The 23,512-nt window shown below is 43.2% G+C and overlaps 1 protein-coding gene across 12 annotated transcripts in view; it reads right to left on the bottom strand.

Moving 5' to 3' along the window:
* Window positions 1-17,087: 17,087 nt before the first annotated feature.
* Window positions 17,088-23,512, bottom strand: part of Ptprm (protein tyrosine phosphatase receptor type M) — a 649,476-nt gene continuing 643,051 nt past the window's right edge. For all 12 annotated transcript variants that reach the window (XM_040752893.1, XM_040752897.1, XM_040752894.1 and 9 more), the window contains one exon: window positions 17,088-17,818. In XM_040752893.1, coding sequence (XP_040608827.1) covers window positions 17,765-17,818 — 54 coding nt within the window. In that variant the 3' untranslated portion in view covers window positions 17,088-17,764. The remainder of the gene's footprint in view (window positions 17,819-23,512) is intronic.

Raw genomic sequence — 23,512 nt, 5'->3', positions numbered from 1 at the left:
GGTGAGGAGGGCGAGTTGTTTAATAGATAAAATGTTTCAGTAGGGAAAGATGGGAAGTTGCTAGGAGATGGACTTACGTGGCGTGGTCACACAACAGTGTGGCTATCCCTATGCCACTGAATTGTAAACTTAAAGTGGTTATAGGGTGACACTTATATCATGATTACTATATAACAACTATGACGATGATGAGGATGAGGCTGATGATGACAACAACAGATTCCTGAGGCCAGTGTCAAAATACTAGAGTCCCACTGCACTTGTTCTCAGCAGGCTGTGAGCATGTGTCTAATCTCTGCCGCAACCGAGTCTCAGGCTTCCCTCCTCAGAGAATGAGGGGGTTACCTGACTTATGAAGCAAAACACGTTGTTATAATGGCCACTTAGGCACCGGCAATTAAAACCAATACCTATTACACGGTCATTTAAACGCCTGACAACTTGCTAATGCTTTTTATCAGTTAATAGGATCAGAAAGAGGTGAATTATATTTAACTATTATACCCACTTTAACGTGAGGCTAATGACCGACAAATTGGTGTGTTATGAAATAGAGACGTAGAGCTAGCTTGAGGGAGTGCGAGAGACTTAGGCGGATGGACTCAGACCTTTCACTGAGTTACCAGAAGAGCAGAGAGCTGACTTGGATGAGCACACACACATACCCAAAGTGTGGTGGGTTTCTAGCTCTGAGAAAACTTCCCTGGGCTGAGGAAGGCTTGGGGCACCAGCTGGGAGCAATCTGGTTAGATGCACATCCTGGAGGGTACCGAACTCCACACCTGCCCCCTTTTGGAAAGACTCATTCCCTTACTGGACGACCCATGAAGGCCCCTAATAGAGCCACGTGCTGACCTACTGACTAGGGTCCTAGCAGTGCGCTGACCCCACACACAGGAGAGCTCTATGGAGGGGGGGGGCGGAGATGAGCTCCCTATGCCTGACCTGCTGTTTCTGTGGTCAGGGCCCCTGCTGGAATCACTCGAGGGGACATGAAGCTCCCTCCTACCACGGCAGTCACCCATGCACCCAAGAGGTCCTGCTACTGAGTGGGCATAGCTTGCGTGTGTCCTCCAGAGGCCTGCGTGCTGGAAGTTTGGTTCCCCAGTGTGGCATTGTTTGGGTGGGTGGGCCCTTTAAGAGGTGCAATCTGCCGGGCGTGGGTGGGCCCTTTAAGAGGTGCAATCTGCCGGGAGTTGGTGGCACACGCCTTTAATCCCAGCACTCGGGAGGCAGAGGCAGGCGGATCTCTGTGAGTTCGAAGCCGGGCTGGACCGATAGCCTCCAAAACAATACAGAGAAACCCTGTCTCGTAAAAACAAAAACAACAAAAAAAAAAAAAAAAAAAGGAAAAGAGGTGCAATCTCCGGTGGAGGTCCTTAACGGGCGGTGGCTCCTGTAAGAGGCTGATGCTGGTCATGTTGAGTGTGGGGTCTGCAAGAGTGGTTCTGGAGCGTGCATGCGTGTACATGTGTGTGCATGTGTCGTGCGTGTGTAATATGGAGCTTATGGAGTGAGGCCTCCGTGTGCCTGGTCCTTCCCTGCCAAGGCTCTTTCCACTCTCTTGGTTGTGGTCATGCAGCCAGGGCACCCTCAACAGGATTCTGTGTGGCCCCCTGTGGTGTTGTGACCTTAGGGAAGCCACTTGACCTACCAGGTCAGGGTCTTTCTCTTTTCAACGCCAGGAGCCAGGGGCAGAGTTCAGAACTATTCCCAACTGAGGCGGAGATGGTAATCACACACTCATTCTGTTATAATAACACAGAGGGATGCAGGGCATCTTAACGGGGCTTTAGCGAAGCGAGAGAAAGTCTCCCTGGCCTGCCGAGCGCAGCCCCGGAGGCCGGGGTTGTGGCATTATTTTTGGGTACAGGGCCCAGCTGGATGCTTTTGGCATCCAAGGATCCACAGAAGCAGCTGGAGGAGCCGGGAGTCTCTGCTAGATCCCTGCCAGGCACAACACGGGCGTTTTCCTTCCAGCGCCCACCACTTCAGTTACAGGGACATCTCCTTTGTCATGGGATTTACTTCATCCAGGTGGAAGTCTCTCAGGAGGTAGAACTTCTGATGGCTAATACCCATCGTGGCCGGTACCCATTGGGGCCGGTACCCATCGTGGCTGGTACCCATCATGACTGATACCTATCATGGCTATGTTTTATGCTCTTGTACCTCTCTCTTAACTTTCTCTACCTCTTGTTAGGTCAAATCCTTGTTTGATAAACAGGGATAACATGCCTCAGGCAGAGGAGGAAACTGAGTCAGGGAAGTGGTTCCCAGTGGCTACAGCTGGTTTGCTTTTGTTTCCACTTGATAGCAGGCCTCCGACACACGGGGGCGCCCTACAACGTAGCCTCTGCACTTGTACAGGAAGGGAATGCAGAGGAAGCCACTGTCTTGCTCTGCCAAATGCCTCTGATTAGCACTCAAGATGGGGTATCTGAGGAGTGCCCCATAACCTAAGTATTGCATTTAGATTTCCACAACCAGGGATGGCCTAGAGACCACACCTTTTCTCCTGAAGGAAATGAGGGGGGCGTGTCACACAGTTCTCGCTTATCTTCCCAGTAGCACAGGAAACAGATGTGTTAAAACGGCTCCGGCGTCCTGGAATTGTTACTCCAGCTCAGCCTCAGCAAGTCTAAAATCTGGAAATTCAAGGCAAGGACCAGAGAAGGACCTGCTTGCCTTGCTTGCAAAAGTTTCCCTGGTGTCCTTCCAAAGCGAAGGGGAGACATGGGGAGAGGAGGCTCCAGAAGATGGGAGGACCTCAAGAGGTTTGACGTCCTGGCTGTTTTGGGCTGGTGGTCACCTATGCTGCCCACTCATGTGCTTCTTGAAGGACGTGTGGCCCTCCAACCCCACTGGGTGACGGTGTGTGTCTGGGGTGCTGTGTGAGGCAGAAGGAGCTGGAGCTGGACCAAAGGATGTAGGGTTTACAGAAATGTCCCATTTCTGTTCTGATACCATGTTTATCTATTCATGTTGCTAATAAAGGAGAGTAACCCGCACTCAGGTAGTTCCCACTGTATACTCTGCCTGGGCGTTCCCAGTCCCAAATGCACACGAGTTGTATGCAGAGGGGATCGAGGACCAAGGGCTTGCAGACCTATCCTATCAGCTACCAAACTGCAAACAGTATATCAGTGAAGGATGGGACTATGTCTACTGCCCCTTCTCAGTGCTAGGGTTTTGTCTGCTTTGAACGCCTGCAGGTCTTGTGTGAGCCTTCAGTCTCTGTGGGTTCATGTGGGCACCTGTTGGGTTGGGTACGTATTTCCTCCTTGGAGTCATCCATCCCCTCTGGCTCCCATACTCTTTCTGTTTCCTCTTCTGAACAGAGCCCTGAGCCCCGAGGTTTGATGAATGTGTCCCATTTAGTGCTCTGAAGTCTCTCACTGTCTTTACATTGTCCAAGTGTGGCCGCTGTTTGTTCCCATCTACTGTAAGAAGAGGCATCTGTGATGAGGGTTTAGTAAGGTAGTGATCTATGGAAATAACAATATTCCAAAAAATTTTGAAGCTATTTTGAAAGGTACTGTTTCCCTGATTTCTTTCTTAGGTGTCATTTGTCTATAGGAATGATACTGATTTTGTGTGTGTGTGTGTGTGTGTATGTGTGTGTGTGTGTGCTAATTTTGAACCCTGCTACATTATTGAAAGTGTTTATCAGCTGTAGAAGTTTCCTAGTGCAGTCTTTAGGGTCTTTGTGTTTAAAATCATATTATATGTAAATAAGGACACTTTCGTTTATTCCTGACTATTTACATCTTCTTGATTCCTTCAGTGGTCTTATCGTTCTAGCTAGGACTTCAAGTTCTGTATTGAAAAGATATGGAGAGAGTGGACATTCTTGTCTTGTTCCTGATTTTAGCAGAGTTGCTTTGAGTTTCTCTCCGTTTAGGATGATGTTATCTGTGGGTTTCCTGTATACTGCCTTTATTACTTGGAGGTATGTCCCTTGGATTCCCAGTCTCCCCAGGACTTTTATTATGAATGGGTACTGGATTTTGTCAAAGGCCTTTTCTGCCTGTCATGAGATGATCATGTGATTTTTGTCTTTCAATCTGTCTACATTATGGTTTATGTTTATGATTTATGTGTGGTGAACCATCTCTGCATCTTTGGGATAAAGACTTGATAATGATGGGTAGACTTTTTCACCTGCTCTTGAATTTGGCTTGCAAATATTTTATTGATAATTTCTAGATCTACATTCATTGGTCTACTGTTGTGATTGTTGCTGGGTCTTTGTGTGGTTTTGGTATCAATGTAGAGGTGGCTTTGTAAAAAAGGATTCCGAAATGTTCCTTCAGCTTCTATTTTGCAAGCTAATTTGCAGAGCAGTGACATTAACTCTTCTTTGAAAATCTTGTAGAATTCCGTGCTGAATCCATCTTGCCATGGGATTTTTGTTTTTATTGTTGTTGACTTAATTATTGCTTTTATTTTACCAGAGGTTATGGGTCTGTTTAGATTGTTTACTCCATCTTGATTTAACTTTGGTAGGTCCTATAAATCAAGAAATTCATCCATTTCTTTTAGGCTTTACAGTTTGGTGGAGTAAAGATTTTTAAAATATATCCTTGTTGACTCCCAGAATTTCCATGGTATTCATTGTAATGCGTCCCATTTTATCTTTAATTTTTTATTAATTTGGATTTCTCTATCCACCTTTGGTTAATTTGGCTAAGAGTTTGACAATATTGTTTTTTCTCAAAGAACCAAATCTTGATTTTCATTGATTCTTCGTATTGTTTCTATTTCATTGATTTTAATCCTGAATTTGATTATTTCTCTCCATCTACTCTTTCCAGGTATTATTTTCTTCTTGTTTTCCTAGTGCTCTCAGATGTGTCACTATGTTACTGATATGAGGGCTCTTTAGTTTTTTTTTAATGTAGGTATTTAATGCTATAAATTTTCCTCTTAGAACGGCCTTCATTGTTTCTCATAGTATGTTGAGTTTTTATTTTCATTCAACTCTGAAAGGTGTTTAATTTCCTTTTTTATTTCTGTTTTGGCACAGTTTTTATTCGGAAGTGAGCTGTTCAGTTTCTGTGAGCTCGTACACTTTCTGTTGTTGTTGACAACAACTTTAATCCATGGTGACCAGATAGGAAGCAGCATGGTATTTCCATTTCCTTACATCTGTTGAGATTTACGTTGTGTCTTAATATGTGGTCAGTTTTGGAGAAAGTTCCATGGGATGCTGAGGATGAAGTGTAGTCTTAGTATTTGGGTGGGATGTTCTGTGGATTTCTGTTTTTTTTTAATTTAAATAAAAAACAATATCATTTTATTTATCAATCCCAGTTCCCTCTTCCTCCCATCCTCCCATTCCTCTACTGACCCCCCATCTACTCCCCAGGGAGGGTGAGGTTTCCCATGGGGATCAAAGTCTATCACATCATTTTGGGGGAGGGCCTAGGCTCCCCCAATCTAGGCTGAGAGAGTATTCCTCCATTGGGAATGGGCTCCCAAAACCTATTCGTGCACTAGGGATAAATACTGGTTTCACTGCCAGAAGCCCCATAGACTGCCCAGGCCCCCTAACTGACACCCACTTTCAGAGGACCTGGTTCAGTCTTATGATGGTTCCCGGCTATCAGACTGGGGTCCGTGAGCTCCCACTTGCTCAGGTCAGCTGTTTCTGTTGGTTTCCCCAGCGTGGTCCTTGACCCCCGTGTTCATCACTCCTCCCTCTCTACAACTGGATTCCAGGAGTTCAGCTCAGTGTTTAGCTGTGGATCTCTGCTTCTGTTCCCATCAGCTACTGGATGAAGGCTCGATTTCTGTTAGGTACATTTGATTTATGACATTGCTTGGAATATAGGTGATGTCTATCATTGATGCTGAGATGTGTTTCTTAGGTGCAGTAGAGAGAAGGTTCATGTTGTCTCAACCAATCTGCTAGTCTGTGTCTTCATATTACGGGGGCTTGTCTTATTCATATTGATTTATTAATGAGCAGTGTTTATTGATTCCTTTTATTTTGTTGTTGTGGTGTGGGTTTCCCTTTTTGATTTATGGCTTTGGAATTATTTATTCTTTGTGTTCTCTTGGAGATGGTCCTCTTCAAACTGAAGTTTTCCTTCTAGTGCCCCTTTTAGAGCTATATTGGTGGGAAGAATTTTCTTTTGCATTTTGTTTTAATCATGGAATATTTTTCTTTCAATTGTGATTGATAGTTTTGCTGGGTATAATAGTCAGGGTTGGCAACTGTGGTCTTTCAGAGCTAATAGAACATCTGACCAGGCTCTTCTGGCTTTTGTATCCACTATTGAAAATCCAGTGTTATTTTAACAAGCCTGCCTTTATATGTTAGCTTGTGTTTTTGCTCCTGTAGATTTTTAATATCTTTTATTGTACTTTGATAATCATTTTTATTTTAATTTAATTAATTTTTTAATCTTTCTTTTTCACCCTATAAGTTCTTGGCATATATAGTATGACTTCCAGTTTTATGGGATTCTGAGTGGTGGAATGGGCAGGTCTTTGCATCTGTATCTGTTTCTTGTTCCTTTTCTTGGACTTTCTTCCTTCTGTTTCTTTTGTCTTATTCTGATGTTTTAGTTTAGTTTTATCTTATCAGTATCCCTGAGAAGCCTGTTTGTTGGTGCTTCTGGATGGGAGGGGAGGGGGGAGGGGATCTGGATGGGAGGGGAGGGGGGAGGAACTGGGAGGAGCAGAGGGAGGAAAATTGTAATCAGGATATTTGTGAGGAAAAAAAATCTATTTTCAATAAAAGGAAGGGGAATAAAACCCAAACCTCAAACAACACAACAACAGCAAAATAAAAAAGATAGTACCCACATCATCACACCCACTTATGGTGTGAGAGCATTAGCAAGCTTGTAGCTTCATTTGTGGGTGCCTTAGCATTTTAAGGTATCAGATACTGAAGAGAATTAATATGTGAATATTTGGATTTTAATGAAATGTCTGAGAGTACCAGGCTAAGTTTGCAGTTGGGTTTATATTGACTGGAAAAATTTATTTTGCAAAATCATAATTTTTTACTTACTAGTTGTTAGTAATTGTAAATACTTAGGGTATCATTGATTATATAATACTTAAAAGATTTCTAATTATCTAATAAATTCTTAGGATTAATAATTGGGACACTGCCAAAATTGTAATTAGTAGCAAGCATTACTGCACAGGCACAGATTCCCCTCAGGCACTAAGAAGTCCATTAGCACTGAAAATGGAAAACCACCGTTTCTCTAAGGCAGAGTCAGACACATTCAAAATGCTGAAAAGTCAGTGCTTGGTTATGCACCAGCTCAGCGATCTCTTAAACACAGTGTTTTGGGCATGAATTCTTCTGGGCAGAAGAGGTTGGGCTACAGTTCTAAATCCATAGGTTGGAGATCCCTCTTTCTAGAAGCTTCTAATGAGTATCAGAACTGGAGCTTACTTCTGGGGTAAGAACATCAACCGCTAAACTCATAGATTTGATTGAAATCCCCGAAACAGACTTAAAGGACGTTAACATTGGGAATGTGAACGCGTAAGGGTGAGGGTCTAAAAAGTTGCACCCACACCATCGCACCACAAAATGTCGTCACTTAAGACAAAAGCAATTGTCTTCTCACACCGTTCATGACGGGGGGGGGGGTAGCCTGAGAGCAGGATGGGGACGGGTACGGGCTTTTGTTCAGGTGTCCTAGTCAAGGTGTGTGTGGGGACTTGGCTTGGAGATGTAAGATTTCCCTCCCAGCATTTATCAAGTGAAGCCTGAGGAAGACCTTGTGTGGACAGCCTTACATTCCTATAGGAGAGACTCGAGATGGTCAGCCACTACAACCTGACCCTGCAAAGGCCATGTGCCGGTCATGTTAGGAGGGGTGGGGCCTAATGGGAGGAAGTGAGGTAGTTGAGGGCATGACACTTTCAGGGGAATATCAGGGCTCTGGAATTTCCTTCTCCTTTATTTCCTGGTTACCATAAGGTAGGTTGCTCCCCCCAATATTTGTGCTCACCATGATAAATAGCACTGGCCACAGGACCAAAGGCAATTGGACCAGTTGAGATGAACTCAAACCTCTGAAACCATGAACCAAAATAGACCTTTCTTTTTTTAAACTGGTGGTCCTTAGGCAAGGATGGAAATCTGAGTACAAATCTTTCTTTTTCTGTTTTTTTTTGATAGTTCACACTTTTTCCTTTTCTTTTTTATTTAGAAACAATCATTTTACATATCAACCCCTTCTTCCCTCTCCCTCCCATCTTCCCATACCCTCTACCACCACACCCCCAACTCGGCCCTGACCCATGGGGGAATCATCAAAATCTGTCACATCATTTGGAGGAGGGACTTTCCTTTGTGTGTCTGGGCTGAGAGAGTATCCCTCCAGAGGGAATGGGCTCCCAAAGTCCATTTGTGCACTAGGGATTAATGCTGGTTCCACTGTTAGAGGTCCCACAGACTGCCCAGGGTCTCCTAACTGTCCCCCACATTGAGAGGATTTAATTTAGTACAATGCTGGTTACCCAGGTTTACTACTGGGGTCTGTGTGCTCTCACTAGGTCAGGTCAGCTGGTTCTGTCTGTTTCTCCAGCACGGTCTTGACCCCTTTGCTCATCCATCCTCCCTCTCTACAACTGGATTCTAGGAGTATGGCTCAGTGTTTAGCTGTGGGTGTCTCCTGCTTCCATCAGCTACTGGATGAAGGCTCTAGGATGGGAATTAAGGTAGTCATCAGTCTCCTTATAGGGGAAGGGCATCAAAGGCATCCTCTCCACTACTGCCTAGATTCTTAGTTGGGGTCATTTTGTGGGTCTCTGGACATTTCCCTAGTGTCAGATTTCTATTTAAATCTATATTGGCTCCCTCTACTAAGATATTTCTTTTCTTGCTCTCCTCTATTCCTCCTCTGTCTCAGTCTTCCTGATCTCTCTTGTTCTCCTTCCCCCTCCTGTTCTCCCATTCTCTTTTTCCTACCTCCCTCTCCTCTCCACACCACCCTGTGGTCCCAATTTGTTCAGGAGATCTTGTCCCTTTCCCCTTCTCCGGGTGACCATGTGTGTCTGTCTCTCTTAGGGTCCTCCTAAGCTTCTCTGATGGTGTGAATTGTAGGCTGGTAGTTCTTTGCTCTATGTCTAATATCCATATATGAATGAGTACATAACATGGTTGTCTTTCTGTGTCTGGGTTACCTCACTCAGGATGGTTTCTTCCAGTTCCATCCATTTGCCTGTGAATTTCAAGATTTCATTGTTTTTTTTTCTGCTGAGTAGTACTCCATTGTGCATTGTGTAAATTTTCACTATCCACTCTTTAGTTGAGGGTAATCTAGGCTGCTTCTGTGTTCTGGCTATTACAAACAATGCTTCTATGAACATACTTGAACACGTGTCCTTGCTGTATGAATGTACATCCTTTGGGTATATGGCCAAGAGAGGAATTGCTGGATCTTGTGGTAGACTGATTCCCATTTTCATGATAAACCATCATACTGATCTCCAAAGTGGCTGCACAAGTTTGCACTCCCATGAGCAGTGGAGGAGTGTTCCCCTTTATCCACATCCTCTCCAGCATAAACTGTCATTGGTGTTTTTGTTTTAGCCATTCTGACAGGAGTAAGATGGTATCTCAGAGTTGTTTTGATTTGCATTTCCCTGATGGTTAAGGAAGTGTCTTTCAGCCATTTTAGATTCCTCTATTGAGAATTCTCTATTTAGTGCTGAAGCCCATTTTTTAATTGAATTGTTTGGTGTTTTGGTGACTAGCTTCTTGAGTTCTTTGTATATTTTGGAGATCAGCCCTCTGTCAGATGTGGGGTTAGTGAATGTCTTTTTCCATTCTGTGGGCTGACTTTTTGTATGGTTGACTGTGTCCTTTACCTTACAGAAGCTTCTCAGTGTTAGGCAGTCCCATTTATTAATTGTGGATCTCAGTGTCTTGGTTACTGGCATTATGTTCAGGAAGTGATCTCCTGTACCAATTCATTCAAGAGTACCTTCCACTTTCTCTTCTAAGAGGTTCAGTGTGGCTGGATTTATGTTCCATTTGTACTTAAGTTTTGAGCATGGGGATAAATATGGATCTATCTGTAATCTTCTACATGTCCTCATCCAGTTATGCCAGCACCATTTGTTGAAGATGCTTTATTTTTTCCATTGTATAGTTTTAGCTTCTTTGTCAAAAATCAGGTGTTCATAGGTGTGTGTGGCTTAATATCAGGATCTTCATTTTGATTCCATTGATCTACCTGTCTGTTTTTATGACAATACCAAGCTGTTTCCATTACTATAGATCTATGGTTGTGCGTGAAGTCAGGGATGGTGATGCTTCCAGAAGTTCTTTTATTGTACAGGGTTATTTTGACTAACCTGGGTTTTTTGTTTTTCCATATAAAGTTGAGTGTTCTTTTAATGCCTGTGAAGAATTGTGCTGGTATTTTAATAGAGATTGCGTTAATTCTGTATATTGCTTTCGGTAAGATTGCCATTTTTACTATGTTGATCCTACCTATCCAAGATCAAGGGAGATCTTTCCATTTTTTGGTATCTTTTTAAATTTATTTCTTTAAAGACTCAAAGTTCTAGTTATACAGGTCTTTCACTTGTTTGGTTAGAGTTACCCCAAGATATTTTATGTTGTTTGTGGCTATTGTAAAGGGTGATATTTCTCTGATTTCTTTTTCAGCCATTTATCTTCTGTTTGTAGTAGGGCTACTGATTTTTTGAGTTAATCTTGTATCCTGCCACTTTTCTGAAGGTGTTTATCAGCTGTAGGAGTTCCCTGGTAGAATCTTTAAGGGTCACTTATGTAAACTATCAAATCATCTGCAAATAGTGAAAGTTTGACCTCTTCCTTTCCAATTTGTAGCCCCTTGATCTCCTTTTTGTTGCCTTATTGCTCTAGCAAGAACTTCAAGTACAATATTGAATAGATATGGAGAGAGTGGACAGCCTTGTCTTGTTCCTGATTTTAGAGGAATTGCGTTGAGTTTCTCTCCATTTAGTTTGATGTTGGCTGTTGGTTTGCTGTATATAGCTTTTATTATGTTTAGGTATGTTCCTGTTATCCCGAATCTCTTCAGGACCTTTATAATGAAGGAATGTTGGATTTTGTTAAAAACTTTTCCAGCACCTAGTGAGATGATAATGTGGTTTTTCTTTTTCAGTTTGTTTATATGGTGGATTACACTGATGTATTCTCATATGTTGAACCATCCCTGCATCCCTGGGATGAAGCTTACTTGATCGAGGTAGATTATTTTTCTGATGTATTCTTGGATTCGATTTGCCAATATTTTTTTTTTTGGTTTTTTCAAGACAGGGTTTCTCTGTATTGCTTTGGAGGCTGTCCTGGAACTCCCTCTGTAGACTAGGCTGGCCTCGAACTCACAGAGATCTGCCTGCCTCTGCCTCCCGAGTGCTGGGGATTTGCCAGTATTTTATTGAGTATTTTTGCATAAATGTTCATGAAGGATATTGTTTTGTAGTTCTTTCTTAGTTGTGTCTTTGTGTGGCTTGGGTACCAAGGTAATTGTTGCCATGTCAAAAGAGTTTGGCAGTGACATTTATGCCTCTATTGTGTGGAACACATTGACGAGTATTGGTATTAGCTGTTCTTTGAGTTTCTGGTAGAATTCTGCACTGAAACCATCTGGTCCTGGGCTTTTTTGTTTGTTTGTTTGGAAGACTTTTGATGACTGCTTCTATTTCGTTAGGGGTTTATAGGTCTATCTAAATTGCTTATCTGTTCTTGATTTAATTTTAGTAAGTGATATCTATCCAGAAAACTGTCCATTTTCTTTAAATTTTTGAATTTTGTTGAGTGCTGGTTTTCAAAGCATGACCTGAAGATTCTTTTGATTTCATCAATGTCCTTTCATTTCTGATTTTGTTAATTTGCATGTTTGGTTAGTTTGGATAAAGGTTTGTCCATCGTGTTGATTTTTCTCAAAGAAGTGACTATTTGTTACATTGATTCTTTGTATTGTTTTCTTTGTTTCTACTTTCTTGATTTCAGCCCTCAATTTGATTATTTCCTGGTGTCCAATCCTCCTGGGTGAGTTTGCTTCTTTTTGTTCTAGAGCTTTCAGTTTTGCTGTTAATTCTCTAGTGTGACTATTCTCCAGTTTCTTCATGTGGGCACTTAGTGCCATGAACTTTTCTCTCAGCACTGCTTTCAAAGTGTCACATAAGTTTGGGCATGTTGTATCTTCATTCTCATGATTTATTTCTTCCTTGACTCAGGCATGGTTCAATTGTTCATTGTTCAATTTCCATGTGTTTGTAGGGTTTCTACAATTTTTGTTGTTGTTGAATTCAAACTTTAAAGCGTTGTGGTCTAATAAGATACAGGGGATTATTCCTACTTTTTTTGTACCTTTTGAGGTTTGCTATGTTGCCAAGTATGTGATCGATTTTAGAGAAGGTTCCATGTGGCGCTGAGAAGAAGGAATATTCTTTTGTGTTGGGGTGGAATGTCCTATAAATGTCTGTTAAATCCAATTGGGTCATAACTTCTGTTAGTTCCTTTCTTTGTTAATTTTCTGTCTGGTATTCCTGTGTAGTGGTGAGAGTGGGGTGTTGAAGTCTCCCACTATAAGTGCGTGGGGTTTTATGTGTGATTTAAGTTTTAGTAATGTTTCTTTTATGAATGTGGGGGTGCCTTTATATTTGGGGCATGGATGTTCAGAATTGAGACTTTTATCTTGATGAACTTTTCCTGTGATGATTATAAAATGATCTTGTTCATCTCTTTTGATATTAGTTTGAAATCTAATTTTTTAGATATTAGGACTGGTACATCAGCTTGTTTCTTGGGTCTATTTGATTGAAAATCTTTTCCCAACCCTTTACTCTGAGGTAACGTCTGTCTTTGAAGTTGAGGTGTGTTTCTTCTATGCAGCAGAAAGATGGATTCTGTCTTCATTGCTATTCTGTTAGCCTGTGACTTTTTATAAGTGAGATAAGACCATTGATATTGAGGGATATTAATAACCATTGATTATTAATTCTTGTTTGTTTTGGATTTGTTGTTGTTGTTGGTATTGTGTGTGGATCCCCCCTTTTTCTTTTGGTGTTTGGTAAAGTGGAATTATCTATTGCCTGTTTTTGTGAATGTAGTTAACTTCCTTGAGTTAGAGTTTTCCTTCCAGAACTTTCTGTAGGGCTGGATTAGTGGATATGTATTGTTTAAATCTGGTTTTGGTATGGAATATCTTGCTTTTTCCATCTATAGTGATTGAAAACTTTGCTGGGTATAGTAGTCTGGGCTGGCATCCGTGGTCCCTTAGTGTTGGTAGAATGTCTATCCAGGACCTTCTGGCTTTCAGAGTTTCCATTGAGAAGTTGTGTGTAATTCTGATATGTCTGCCTTTGTATGTTACTTGGCCTTTTTCCTTTGCTGCTCTTAATATTTTCTTTATTCTGTAAGTTTGATGTTTAGATTATTATGTGGCAAGGGGGCTTTTTTTTGGTCCAGTCTTGTTCTATAAGCTTCTTGTACTTTCATAGGTATAAGTTGTGAAAGTTTTTTTCAATGATTTTGTTGAATATGTTTTCTGTACCCTTGACCTGTATTTCTTCACTTTCCTCTATACCTATTATTCTTAGTTTGCCCTTTTCATGGTGTCCCATATTTCCTGGATATTTTGTGTTGGGGGATTTTTTTGGACTTAAGATTATCTTTAGTTGATGACTCTATTTCTTCTAGTGTATCTTCAATGCCTGAGATTTCTCTCTTCCATCTCTTGTATTCTGTTGATTATACTTACATCTGTAGTTCCTGATTGTTTACCCAACTTTTCTATTTCCAGCATCCCTTCATTCTGTGTTTTCTTTATTGATTCTGTTTCAACTTTCAAGCCTTGAACTGTTTGAATTGTTTCCTTCACTTGTTTGGTTGTTTTTTTACTTGGCTTTCCTTGCTTTCTTTAAGAGATTTGTTTATTTCTTGGATTTTTTGGCTTGTCTTTTCCTCCATTTCCTGTAGTTTTTGTTTGTGTTTTCTTCCATTTCTTTAAGGGATTTTCTTGTTTCCTCTTTGAGGGTCTCTAACATCTTCATAAAAAGTTTTTTAAGGTCCTTCTCTTCTGCTTTACCTGTGTTGGGATGTTCAGGTCTTGCTGGTGTAGAGTCCCTAGATTCTGGTGGTGTCATATTTGTTTTTCTGTTGTTGAATGTGTTCTTATGTTGTTGTCTTCCCATCCCTTCTTCCAGTAGGTACAGGTGGGGTCTTTCCCTCTCCTCTTGTCTGCTGGTGAGTGTAGGTGGGCCAAGACTTTGATATGGGCAACCCTGGATGGTCCAGACTCTCCTGGTGTTCTCCTCATGCAGAGAGCATTAATGGGGCCAAAACTCAAACTCAAGTTCAAGCTGAGGGCATAGGGAGCCAAGACTATGTTGTGGGCAGACTCTGGATAGTCTGGGTTGCCGGGGGTGTGTCTGCTACAGATGGAGCTGACCCAGGAAGTTCCAAGGAGGGGATGGGGGGAATTGGGTGAATTTTAGTCTGCCCCGAAGAAAGCTTATGTAGTTATCAATAATGCCTTGTTTCTGACAGTGCCGACTTCCAAGGAAATGTCCCCTGGATATTAACCCCTGTGTGAAGTATAGCTATGAAATATTTTTCCTATTTTGTTTATTGTGTCAATAGTTACTTTGGATGTGCAGATTCTTTTAATTTCATGTAATCCCATTTGTCAGTTTTTGGGGGGCTATATCTTACAGTACTATATCTTGTACTACTGGAATTCTTATATACAACTTATAACTATGCACTGCTTTCCCAGTGTTTCCAATTTTGAATTAAGGCCTCTGGCCTAATTTAAATTTGTTTTTGCTCATGGTGAGACAGAGAGGTTTCTAATTTCATTCTTCTGCAGGTGTGTGTACCTGTTTTGCTATCACCATTTGTGGAAAAGGTTTTTCCCAGTGCATGTTTTTTTTTTAATGTTTTTGTCAGAAACAAGTTGTTATAAGGGTTTATCTTTGGGTTTTCTATTATTTTCTAGTGGTCTTGGTCTACATGTCTGTTTTTGTGCTGGTAGCCTACTGCCCTTATCACCATAGCTCTGTAGTATAGTTTGAAGTCAGGTACTGAGAGACCTCCAGCCGTGTTCTTTCTGTTTAGAGTCATTTTGAATATCTGTGTTCTTTCTTGCTCCCATATGAATTTTGGGATTTTTTTTCTACCCATGAAGAATGCCATTGGAACTTTGATGGGGATCCCATTGAATCTGTAGATTGTTTTTGCTAGTATATGGCCATTTTCACAGCACTAACTCAGGAACACGGAAGGTGTAAAGTATTCTTCCATTTCTATTGTCAGTACTTAAAGGTTTCACCATTAGAAGTCTTTCACCTTCTTGGTTAGGTTTATTCTCATGTTTTTTTTTTTTTTTGAGAATGTTGTGAATGGAAATCCTCATTTTTTTTGTCAGTAAGTTCGGTACTGCTATATATAAAGGCTACTGACTTTTATATGTATTGATTTTGTTTCAAGCAATTTTCCTGAAGGTGTGGTCATCAGATCCAATTTTTTTTGTGGAGCTCATGTGAGTTTTCAGTATAGAATTATGTCGTTTGAAAATAGGAATTGTTTAACTTTGGAAGAAATTTTTTCCTTGTAAAAATTTATACATTTTATTCCTTCCCTTTGTTTTATTTCTCTACCTGAGACTTCACACAATATTGAGTAAGAATGGAGAGAGTGCATGCTCTTGTCTCATTCCATATTTTAGAGAAATGGTCTGTTTCCCCTTGGTTGGTGTAAAATTGGCTACAGTAATACTGTATATAGCCTTTATTATATGGAGGTATATGTTTATTCATACTTCCTTTAAGACATTTTTTTGTTTGTTTTTTGAAACAGGGTTTGCCTGTATTGCTTTGGAGCCTTTTCTGGCACTCTGTAGATCAGGCTGGTCTCAAACTCATAGAGATCTACCTGCCTCTGCCTCCTGAGTTTTGGGATTAAAGGTGTGCGCCACCAATGCCCGGCTTTCCTTCAAGACTTTTATCATGAAGCTATGTTGAATTCTATCAAATGCCTTTTATGCATTTATTGATATGATCATATGATTTTTTCTTTAAGACTATTAATATGATGTTGCATTTGTTTATTGGTATACGTTGAACCAACCTTGCATTCCTGGTATGAAACCTACTTGCTTGTGATCTTTTTATGTGATCCTGAATTCAGTTAGTGGGCATCTTGGTATTGGGGTTATTTTGTCATCATGGACCATGTTTGGTAGTGTTTCTTTGTGGGATGGTTTTAAAGGTGCTGGTATAAGATTGTTCTTGAAAGTCTGGTAGAATTCACCAATATAGACACTCACCCCTGAACTTTCCTTTGTGGGGATATTTTTAATTACTACTCAGTGCCATTGCTTTTTATGGGTCTGCTCAGGTTATCTCTTCTGGCTCTAACTTCAGTAGGTTATATACATTTTGGAATTTGTCCATTTCTTGTAGCTTTTCCAACTTGTGGTAGTTCAAGTTTTCAAAGTATCCTCTGAGGATCTGAATTTAGCTGGAGTCTTTTATAAAATCTTTATACACCTCCATAAATATACACAAATTTATTAATTTGTATCTTTTTGCTCTTTTGGTTATCTTTCACTGAACCAACTCTGTCTGGTTAACTCTGTATTGCCATTTTTGTCTTTAGGATCTTGTTTCATTAATTTCTCCTGTAATTTTTCCATCTGCTGTATTTTGGGTTTGGCGTCTTCTTGCCTTTTTAGAGCTTTGAGGTGCATAGCTATTTTAGATCTCCCTGATTTTTAAAGCATGAGGAGTTATGTCTATAAAGTTTGCTTGATCCTAGATGTTCTGGCAGACTGGGTTCTCATATATATATTTTACACACACACACACACACACACACACACACACACACACACACACACACACACACACACACATTAACCAGCCTATCAGAAGTCAAACATGGACCAAGGCAAGATTCCAGGTGCAAGCTCTCCCTGACTGGACTAGTCAGAGGGATATGATGTCCAGCAAGACTAGTCAAGAGTCAGAATTGACAATTCACAAAAGGCAGCATCAGGTCAGTCAACTTCTTGGACTTGGTTAAGAATGAGTGTCACTCACTGTGCATCACAAAATTCTTTTAATGAATAAATAATTTGATGAAATCAAAAAATATTTACAATATAAACAAATGGAAAAGCTTTGGACCTGTGACTCTAACCACGTTACATTTCTGAACGGAGGCCTCCCCAGCTTTTCTCTTTACCATACAAATCCGCTAGAAACAACTCATACACTGTATCTTTGTTCATTACATCTTTATCTGTTAGTCCTTGAAAGCTATATAATCTTATATTATGCAACATGTTAAAATACAAATGTTAACTAAAAGAATATATTATCATAATGCCAGGTAGCATTCTCCACAGAACAAAACATACACTCAGTTGTAACAATGACAAAGGGTCACGGCCACAAAAAAATAACCCCAAAAGTACAAATTCCTTCATAAGAATATAATTGTGCTCTTCGGTTGACCAGATGTCTGCGCTGCTCTAACAGGGTCAGTGGCGAGGAGGACAGTCTCCGGTGACTGCCTGCTGTGTTTTGGTCACGCAGCAGCATTACAGGGAACTGGGCAGTGCAAGCAGCTTTAGAAACACTTTCTTGGGCTCTTAAAAGGAGCCCGTTATGCAAAGCAAAATAAGCATACCGACAATTCTTCATCTCGTCATCACAGATGCCACGGAGCATCTTGACGTTGTGGTAGGAAGGCCTTCTCTTCCCCTACAGAGCTGTGTCAGCCAGAATTCAAGTACTCCAGGGCCACCTCATAGCAGAACTTGTACTGCTCCTAGAAGAGAAAGCGAGAGTGTCAGCGTACATCTAAAACTGTGCTTCTGTCAGGGTAATTGCAGCCGATGAGGGCTCTTAATTGCAAGACACAAAACCGTTAACACTTTGGACTAGAAGTGGGTCACAAAGGAGCCGTTTGGAGGCGCAGCGTACCCGCTGCTGATGCGTCCCTGCAAAGCCCTCCTGGACAGGATTCCAGTGTCTGAGTCAGTATTAGCACCCTGCAAAGTCCTGTGTGGCGGAAGATGCTTGGGTTATGCATGCGATTCAGTATCAGGAAAAGAGTCACATCTGTACTGAACGAGTAAGGGTTTTGCCATGCTCCCAAACAATGGGGTGTATTAACTAACCATCAGCATGGCATTTCTAGTCCCTTTTTAAAAGTCATCTAAAGGTGACTTAAAGTACATGGAGGATGAGTTGGTCATACTTAAACTCTGCCATTTTGTATAGGAGACTGGCCTGCCTGCAAGGAGTCTTAGAACTGAGACCTCATGGGTAGCAAGAGATGAAGGTATGCTGTCCCTATATGCTTTACATGGGTATCATCAACAATCTGAGAATTGTGCAGGAAGATCAATAGAGGATGGAGAGACCAGGGAGCCTGGAAGAAATGGCTTCATGGCTTGTCTCCAACAGGCTTATCGATGAGGCTTGTTGGGGGGGAGGGATAAAAGCCCTGCAGGATTTCTTGAGTATCATGAGAATTGATTAAGGTTTTCTTAGGTGTCATGTATCTTACTGTGGCTCCTGACTTTGAGAAGCTTGTGTGATATAGGGGGAAGGGCGAGCCAGGTAGCCGAGTGTTAGCATATAGGAAAGGATGGATCCCCAGAGACGGGGGCAGATCTTCCTGGGAGCAGTGTCACACTATGGTTCAAATCTGAAATTTCCTTCACAGGCCCATGTTGCGACTTCTTGGTCTCAGCTGGTAGCACTACTTTGGAAGGATCTGGATGCTGGGAGGTGGGGTCTAGATCGAGGAAGTAACTCATTGGCAGCCGGTCCTTAGGGGAGATGCTGTCACCACCCACTCCATATCGTGGCCTGGGCTTTCTGATCCACTAAGACAGAACAGCCATCAGGATTTTGAGTGGCTCCACGGTGCACTCTTTGCCATGATGGACCTCTGCAATCTTCCCTTCTGTAAGTTACATCTACAGTCCAGGGGCCAGAGGACAGGCAGGATTCACACAGCTAGGGGAGGGGACTCAAAGTCTTGGTTCTGACTTCTGCCATTAATATTACCAGCATCCTCTTTGACTCTCAGTTGCTCCACTTTAGGTGATAAAACATGTGACCATTTAAAAATGGGAGTAAAGCAGACATTCTAGGTAAAGGCAAAAGGAGACTAAGAGACACATGAGAGTGTCTGATAGTTTCTGGGAAGCACATGTCAGTTCTTGAACAGTTTTAGTGGGTTTAGAGAATAAAATTAGGTGCACATAGAGTCACAATCACACCCTCCTGGGAACTTTAACACAGTTGTTGTCTTTAAAGTGTGTAATTTAGCTAACGTCCGCTCGCTTGTTAAACCGTAGTTTTATTTTCCCATCTTTTTTAACTTTCAGGTGGTGTGTTTATTTACTGATGGTACTATTAGATAACCTAAAAATAACTCCAGGGAACCAAGTCCATCTGTATTGTATTCATGGTTGTAGTTGATCAGTATGGATGTACTCATATCATCTGGACGATTTTCTTCTCAGGTGTTTTAAAGAGTCTATGTCTTTTTCTTGCTTTTTCTCCTTGTTGGCCTGGAGCATGGTGTGTATATCATCTTGAACTTGCGATCCCTTTGCCTCTCTGGGAGTTGGGGGGGGGCGGTCACAAAGGCCTCTGCCACCATACCTGCCTCTCTCCAGGTTCTTCTCTCTTGCTCACCTTTGTGATTTGATGTACATCGTGCAGACAATACCTGATTCCTTCACATGTCTCTTTTATACACCTAGTCTTCCATCGGGCTCCATCACTTTCAATGGTGGTAGTTATTTTTCTTTCACATCTGGATGTTGAGCTCCACTAAGCATCTTTTGTAAGGCCAGAACAGGGATCATGGACCTTCAAGTCTGATTTTTCTTTGAATTGCCTTGCTGGGTACAGGATTCTTGGTCTGCAGTAATTCTCTTTGACGTCCAGGAATGGATTATTTTTAAGTTTCGCTTTTGCACTTCTTTCCCCCAGGATGTAGAGGTGTGTGGTATGGCAGGTGGGTGAAGGGACAACACAGGGAGGAATCCAGTTCTCTCCCTCCGCCACGCTGGTTCTGGCGAGGAAACTCGGGTCCTCAGCCTTGACAGCAAGCGCCTTTGCCTGTCGAGCCAACCCATTAGCGTGGCAGTTGTGCCACGATGCTGGCCTTATCTCTGCATGGCCACCACAGTGCAGAAAGCCTCTACAGAGCATCTTTGGCTGGGATGGATGGCCTTTGGCAGAGTCAGAGAGATCCGCTGTCTCTTGTGGCCACCGAGGAATAGAGATGCTGCGGTGTAGTGGTGTGAGTAGGCACGCTGCAGACAGCGGTGGGTGTGGGGCACTCTGTGTGAAGCTACTGCTATAGGAACAGTAGCTCCGACTGGTGCGGCGTGTATCTCTCCCCTGGCACTGTTGGTGAAACGACACCAGCGACTGCTTCTGGCATTGGCAGCCCTGGTGGCACAAGAGGCCTCAAGCTCTGGTCCTCCACTGTCGGCGGTGCCGGTCCACATGATCGGGGGCAGTGAAGGGACCTGTGTGGCCCTCTGCGGTGCTCACACACAGTGCTGACGGCAGTGTGTGGGATGTGGGTGGACGGGAAGTCTCCCCAGGGACCTGCGCTTCTCTTCTTTGCTTTTTTAGACCCTTGAACTGGAAACGCTGTCTCCCTCCACAAAGTCCCATTCCTGGCTCCCAGTCTATGATTGATTATTTTAGCACTGGAATGCTTTTATTTCCAGAACATTTAAAAGGAGCAATTTGAATTTCAGAACTCTAAGAGGCCGTTTTTTGTCGGAGGACTGCCATGCTGACAAATTGGCCACCATGTGCTCCAATCATCGCTCCAGTTTATGTGAATCCTGGTGATGTTTTTTTTTTTTATGGAAATGTAATCCCTCATTGCATAAAATGATTCTTTTCAGATTTAACTGTGCAATTAGTTTCAGTGACTACCACAGACAGTGTCCCTTTATATATCCAAACAGAGTGAATAGGGTTGCATGGCTGCCGGCCTCGGGTCACAACAAAAGGTGGGGGACTCATGAGGGACTTTAGGCTTCTGTGCTAAGTTGCTGTGGCCCCAGCGGTCACCAGAGCTGCCCTGTCTCAGATATGACTATAATTTTCAAAATGAGTTCCCCTTCTCCCATCACAAGCTGCCAATCCCATAGATTCTGTGATGACCGGTTTCTGAATCATAAAGACAAGGGGAAGGCAAGGAAAGACCACAGATTGCCACGGCCCCTCCTTCACACACCTGGGAAAAGCCTCAAATCTTCCTATGTTGGAAACTGATTACACTTGATCACCAGGTACAGCCCTGTCTTCTTCAGCTTCCTCCACAGCTCCCCTGCTTCTGAATGGTATAATTAAGCCACATGAGCTATCCCCATGCTTCCGAGAAAAAAAATATATATATATATGCGCCTTGGTCCAAATATGCAGAGCAGAGGTTCAGCAGGGTCCCATCACGGCCACTTGCTATTCCTCTCAAGACTCATTCTGACCGGCTGTGGCCCCTGTGAGGAGGGAAGGGGTGACTTCTGAAATGGAACCTGAAGCTACTCTTTCAATGTCCTGGCAGGTGGCTGGCTGAGCATGGGAGTCACAAGGTTAGGGCTCCTGAGGACAGTTCTGAGGCATTCCCGTGAAGGGCTGGCACTCTGCCTTTGCCGGCACACACTGCCTGTGCCGGAGGAGCTGAGGGGGCCGGCCACAGTCAGTCTGGGCGCATCAAACACTGCATGTCACGTGCTCAAAACTCAGAATAGTCTGTTCAGCCTACTTTAGCAAACCTCCCTCCCTGAGGTAACCTGTCTGGAACTCAGTCAGGTTTCACAATGGCCACGGGACACTTCTAGCTGGGAAAATCCTCCTGCTAGGAAGCTGAAGGTGGTCCCTGTGTGCAAATAACTGTGGGTGGTTTGAGATGGTTGTTTCCCACAGGCCACACTGATGAGCATCCTCACCGCCACTCAATAGACAGCTGAAGGGAGTGAGACCTCGCCGTCAAGCTTCCGGAACCGTATGGCTACCTATCTATCACACACACTAAACTTGGAAATGGCCACCGAGGCAGGGCTTAGTTTTCCGGAGCTAACATGAAGGGTGAGTCTGGTGCCCAACCCTAAGCTGCCTCGTGGGCTCTACTTTCCTGCCTGTTAACTCTGTTTTATGGGATGGGCATTGCCTAGTCAGACTCCTAAATTAAATTTAGCTGTAAGTCTGACACAGTTCAGTGGTTTTCAGTATTTACAGAGTTGAGCACAAGGTAAATTCCAACACATCTCCAACCCTGTGCCAGGCGGCAAACATTCGCTCCCTGCTTCTAGCCCTTAACGAGCACGGCTTTCCGTCTGGCCTTCATGACCTCACCTACTGAGAGCATTTTGTAGCCACGGGATGATAGGACCCATGCCACCTGCCCCCGCCCCGTCGGGCTTACTGCTCTTCTGTCCCACTTATAAAGAGGAAGGGCACCGATGCTCACTGATCTGTCCCTAGTTTGTGGCCGGTGCCCAACGGTAACAGGCAGAGCAAGGCATAGCTTTTGGAGGTGGGCTTTCATGGTGCGGTTGCAGGTGTCAGTGACGACTAAGCCTGGGACTTCCTAGGCCCCTTGAGGAAACCCTGAGAAGGGCAGGGGGCCTCTATTTAGATGGGGATCATCAGGTCCAAAAGAACACCCCCCCACACACACAAATGACTAACTGTGAAGCCTGTGAGCAGAGCACGTGCTGGCCTCTAGGCTTTCTCAGCCAGTACCCGTCACAGAGTCCCACGCTGGGAGACTCTGCTCTCAGATCTTCTCACCCCTTCTAACCTAACCTCTAGCTCACGGCCTGGCCTTCCCACAGCTTCTCATTCCTGTGTAGCCCTGCCATTTCAGCCACGTGCCTGCTAGAGTCTTGGCCTCTCTCCCATGGTCCCCGCGACCCCTCCCTGCCACGGCCCTGTTCAGTCTCCTACTTGGCTCTTGATGCTCTGGACTCTCCCAGATGTCCCTGGCTGTTCTCTGCCTCACAGCAACAATAGGAACCTTCCTCTCATTCAGACCTTGGAGTGGGCAAGTCTCCATTTTGTACAGGGATCTGGCCAGTCTTACCCGAATTTCAAGAGGTATGAAGCACCAGGTGACATGTAGCTCAAGATCAGAGCGTGTATTTCCTGACAGGGCACTCGGGGTCCCAGCTGCTGACTTCTGGTCAAGGCACTGGGTGGGCACATAGCACCATTCCCAGGTGCTGTTGGTTGAGGCAGAGCCCAATGAGGAGGGCAATGCTGCTTTTTTCTTTCCTGCAACCCCGGCAGCTTCGAAGCCGCCGTCTCCAGTTCCAACCAGGCAGAGTTGCCCTTGTTTGTTCTGGGGACCCAGAACCTAGGGATGGTGACAGGGCTGCTTAAACAGATGGATAGCTTGGAAGCCAGGCTGGATGGGGTCAGAGCAGAAAATGTTCTAACCTTATGTTCTAAATCACTACATTTATTGTGTGTG

This window comes from Mesocricetus auratus, unplaced genomic scaffold (assembly GCF_017639785.1).
Source record: "Mesocricetus auratus isolate SY011 unplaced genomic scaffold, BCM_Maur_2.0 Super-Scaffold_100010, whole genome shotgun sequence".
NCBI lineage: Eukaryota > Metazoa > Chordata > Mammalia > Rodentia > Cricetidae > Mesocricetus > Mesocricetus auratus.
Note: the sequence above shows the minus strand (reverse complement) of the source record. Positions and strands in the feature narration are given on the sequence as shown.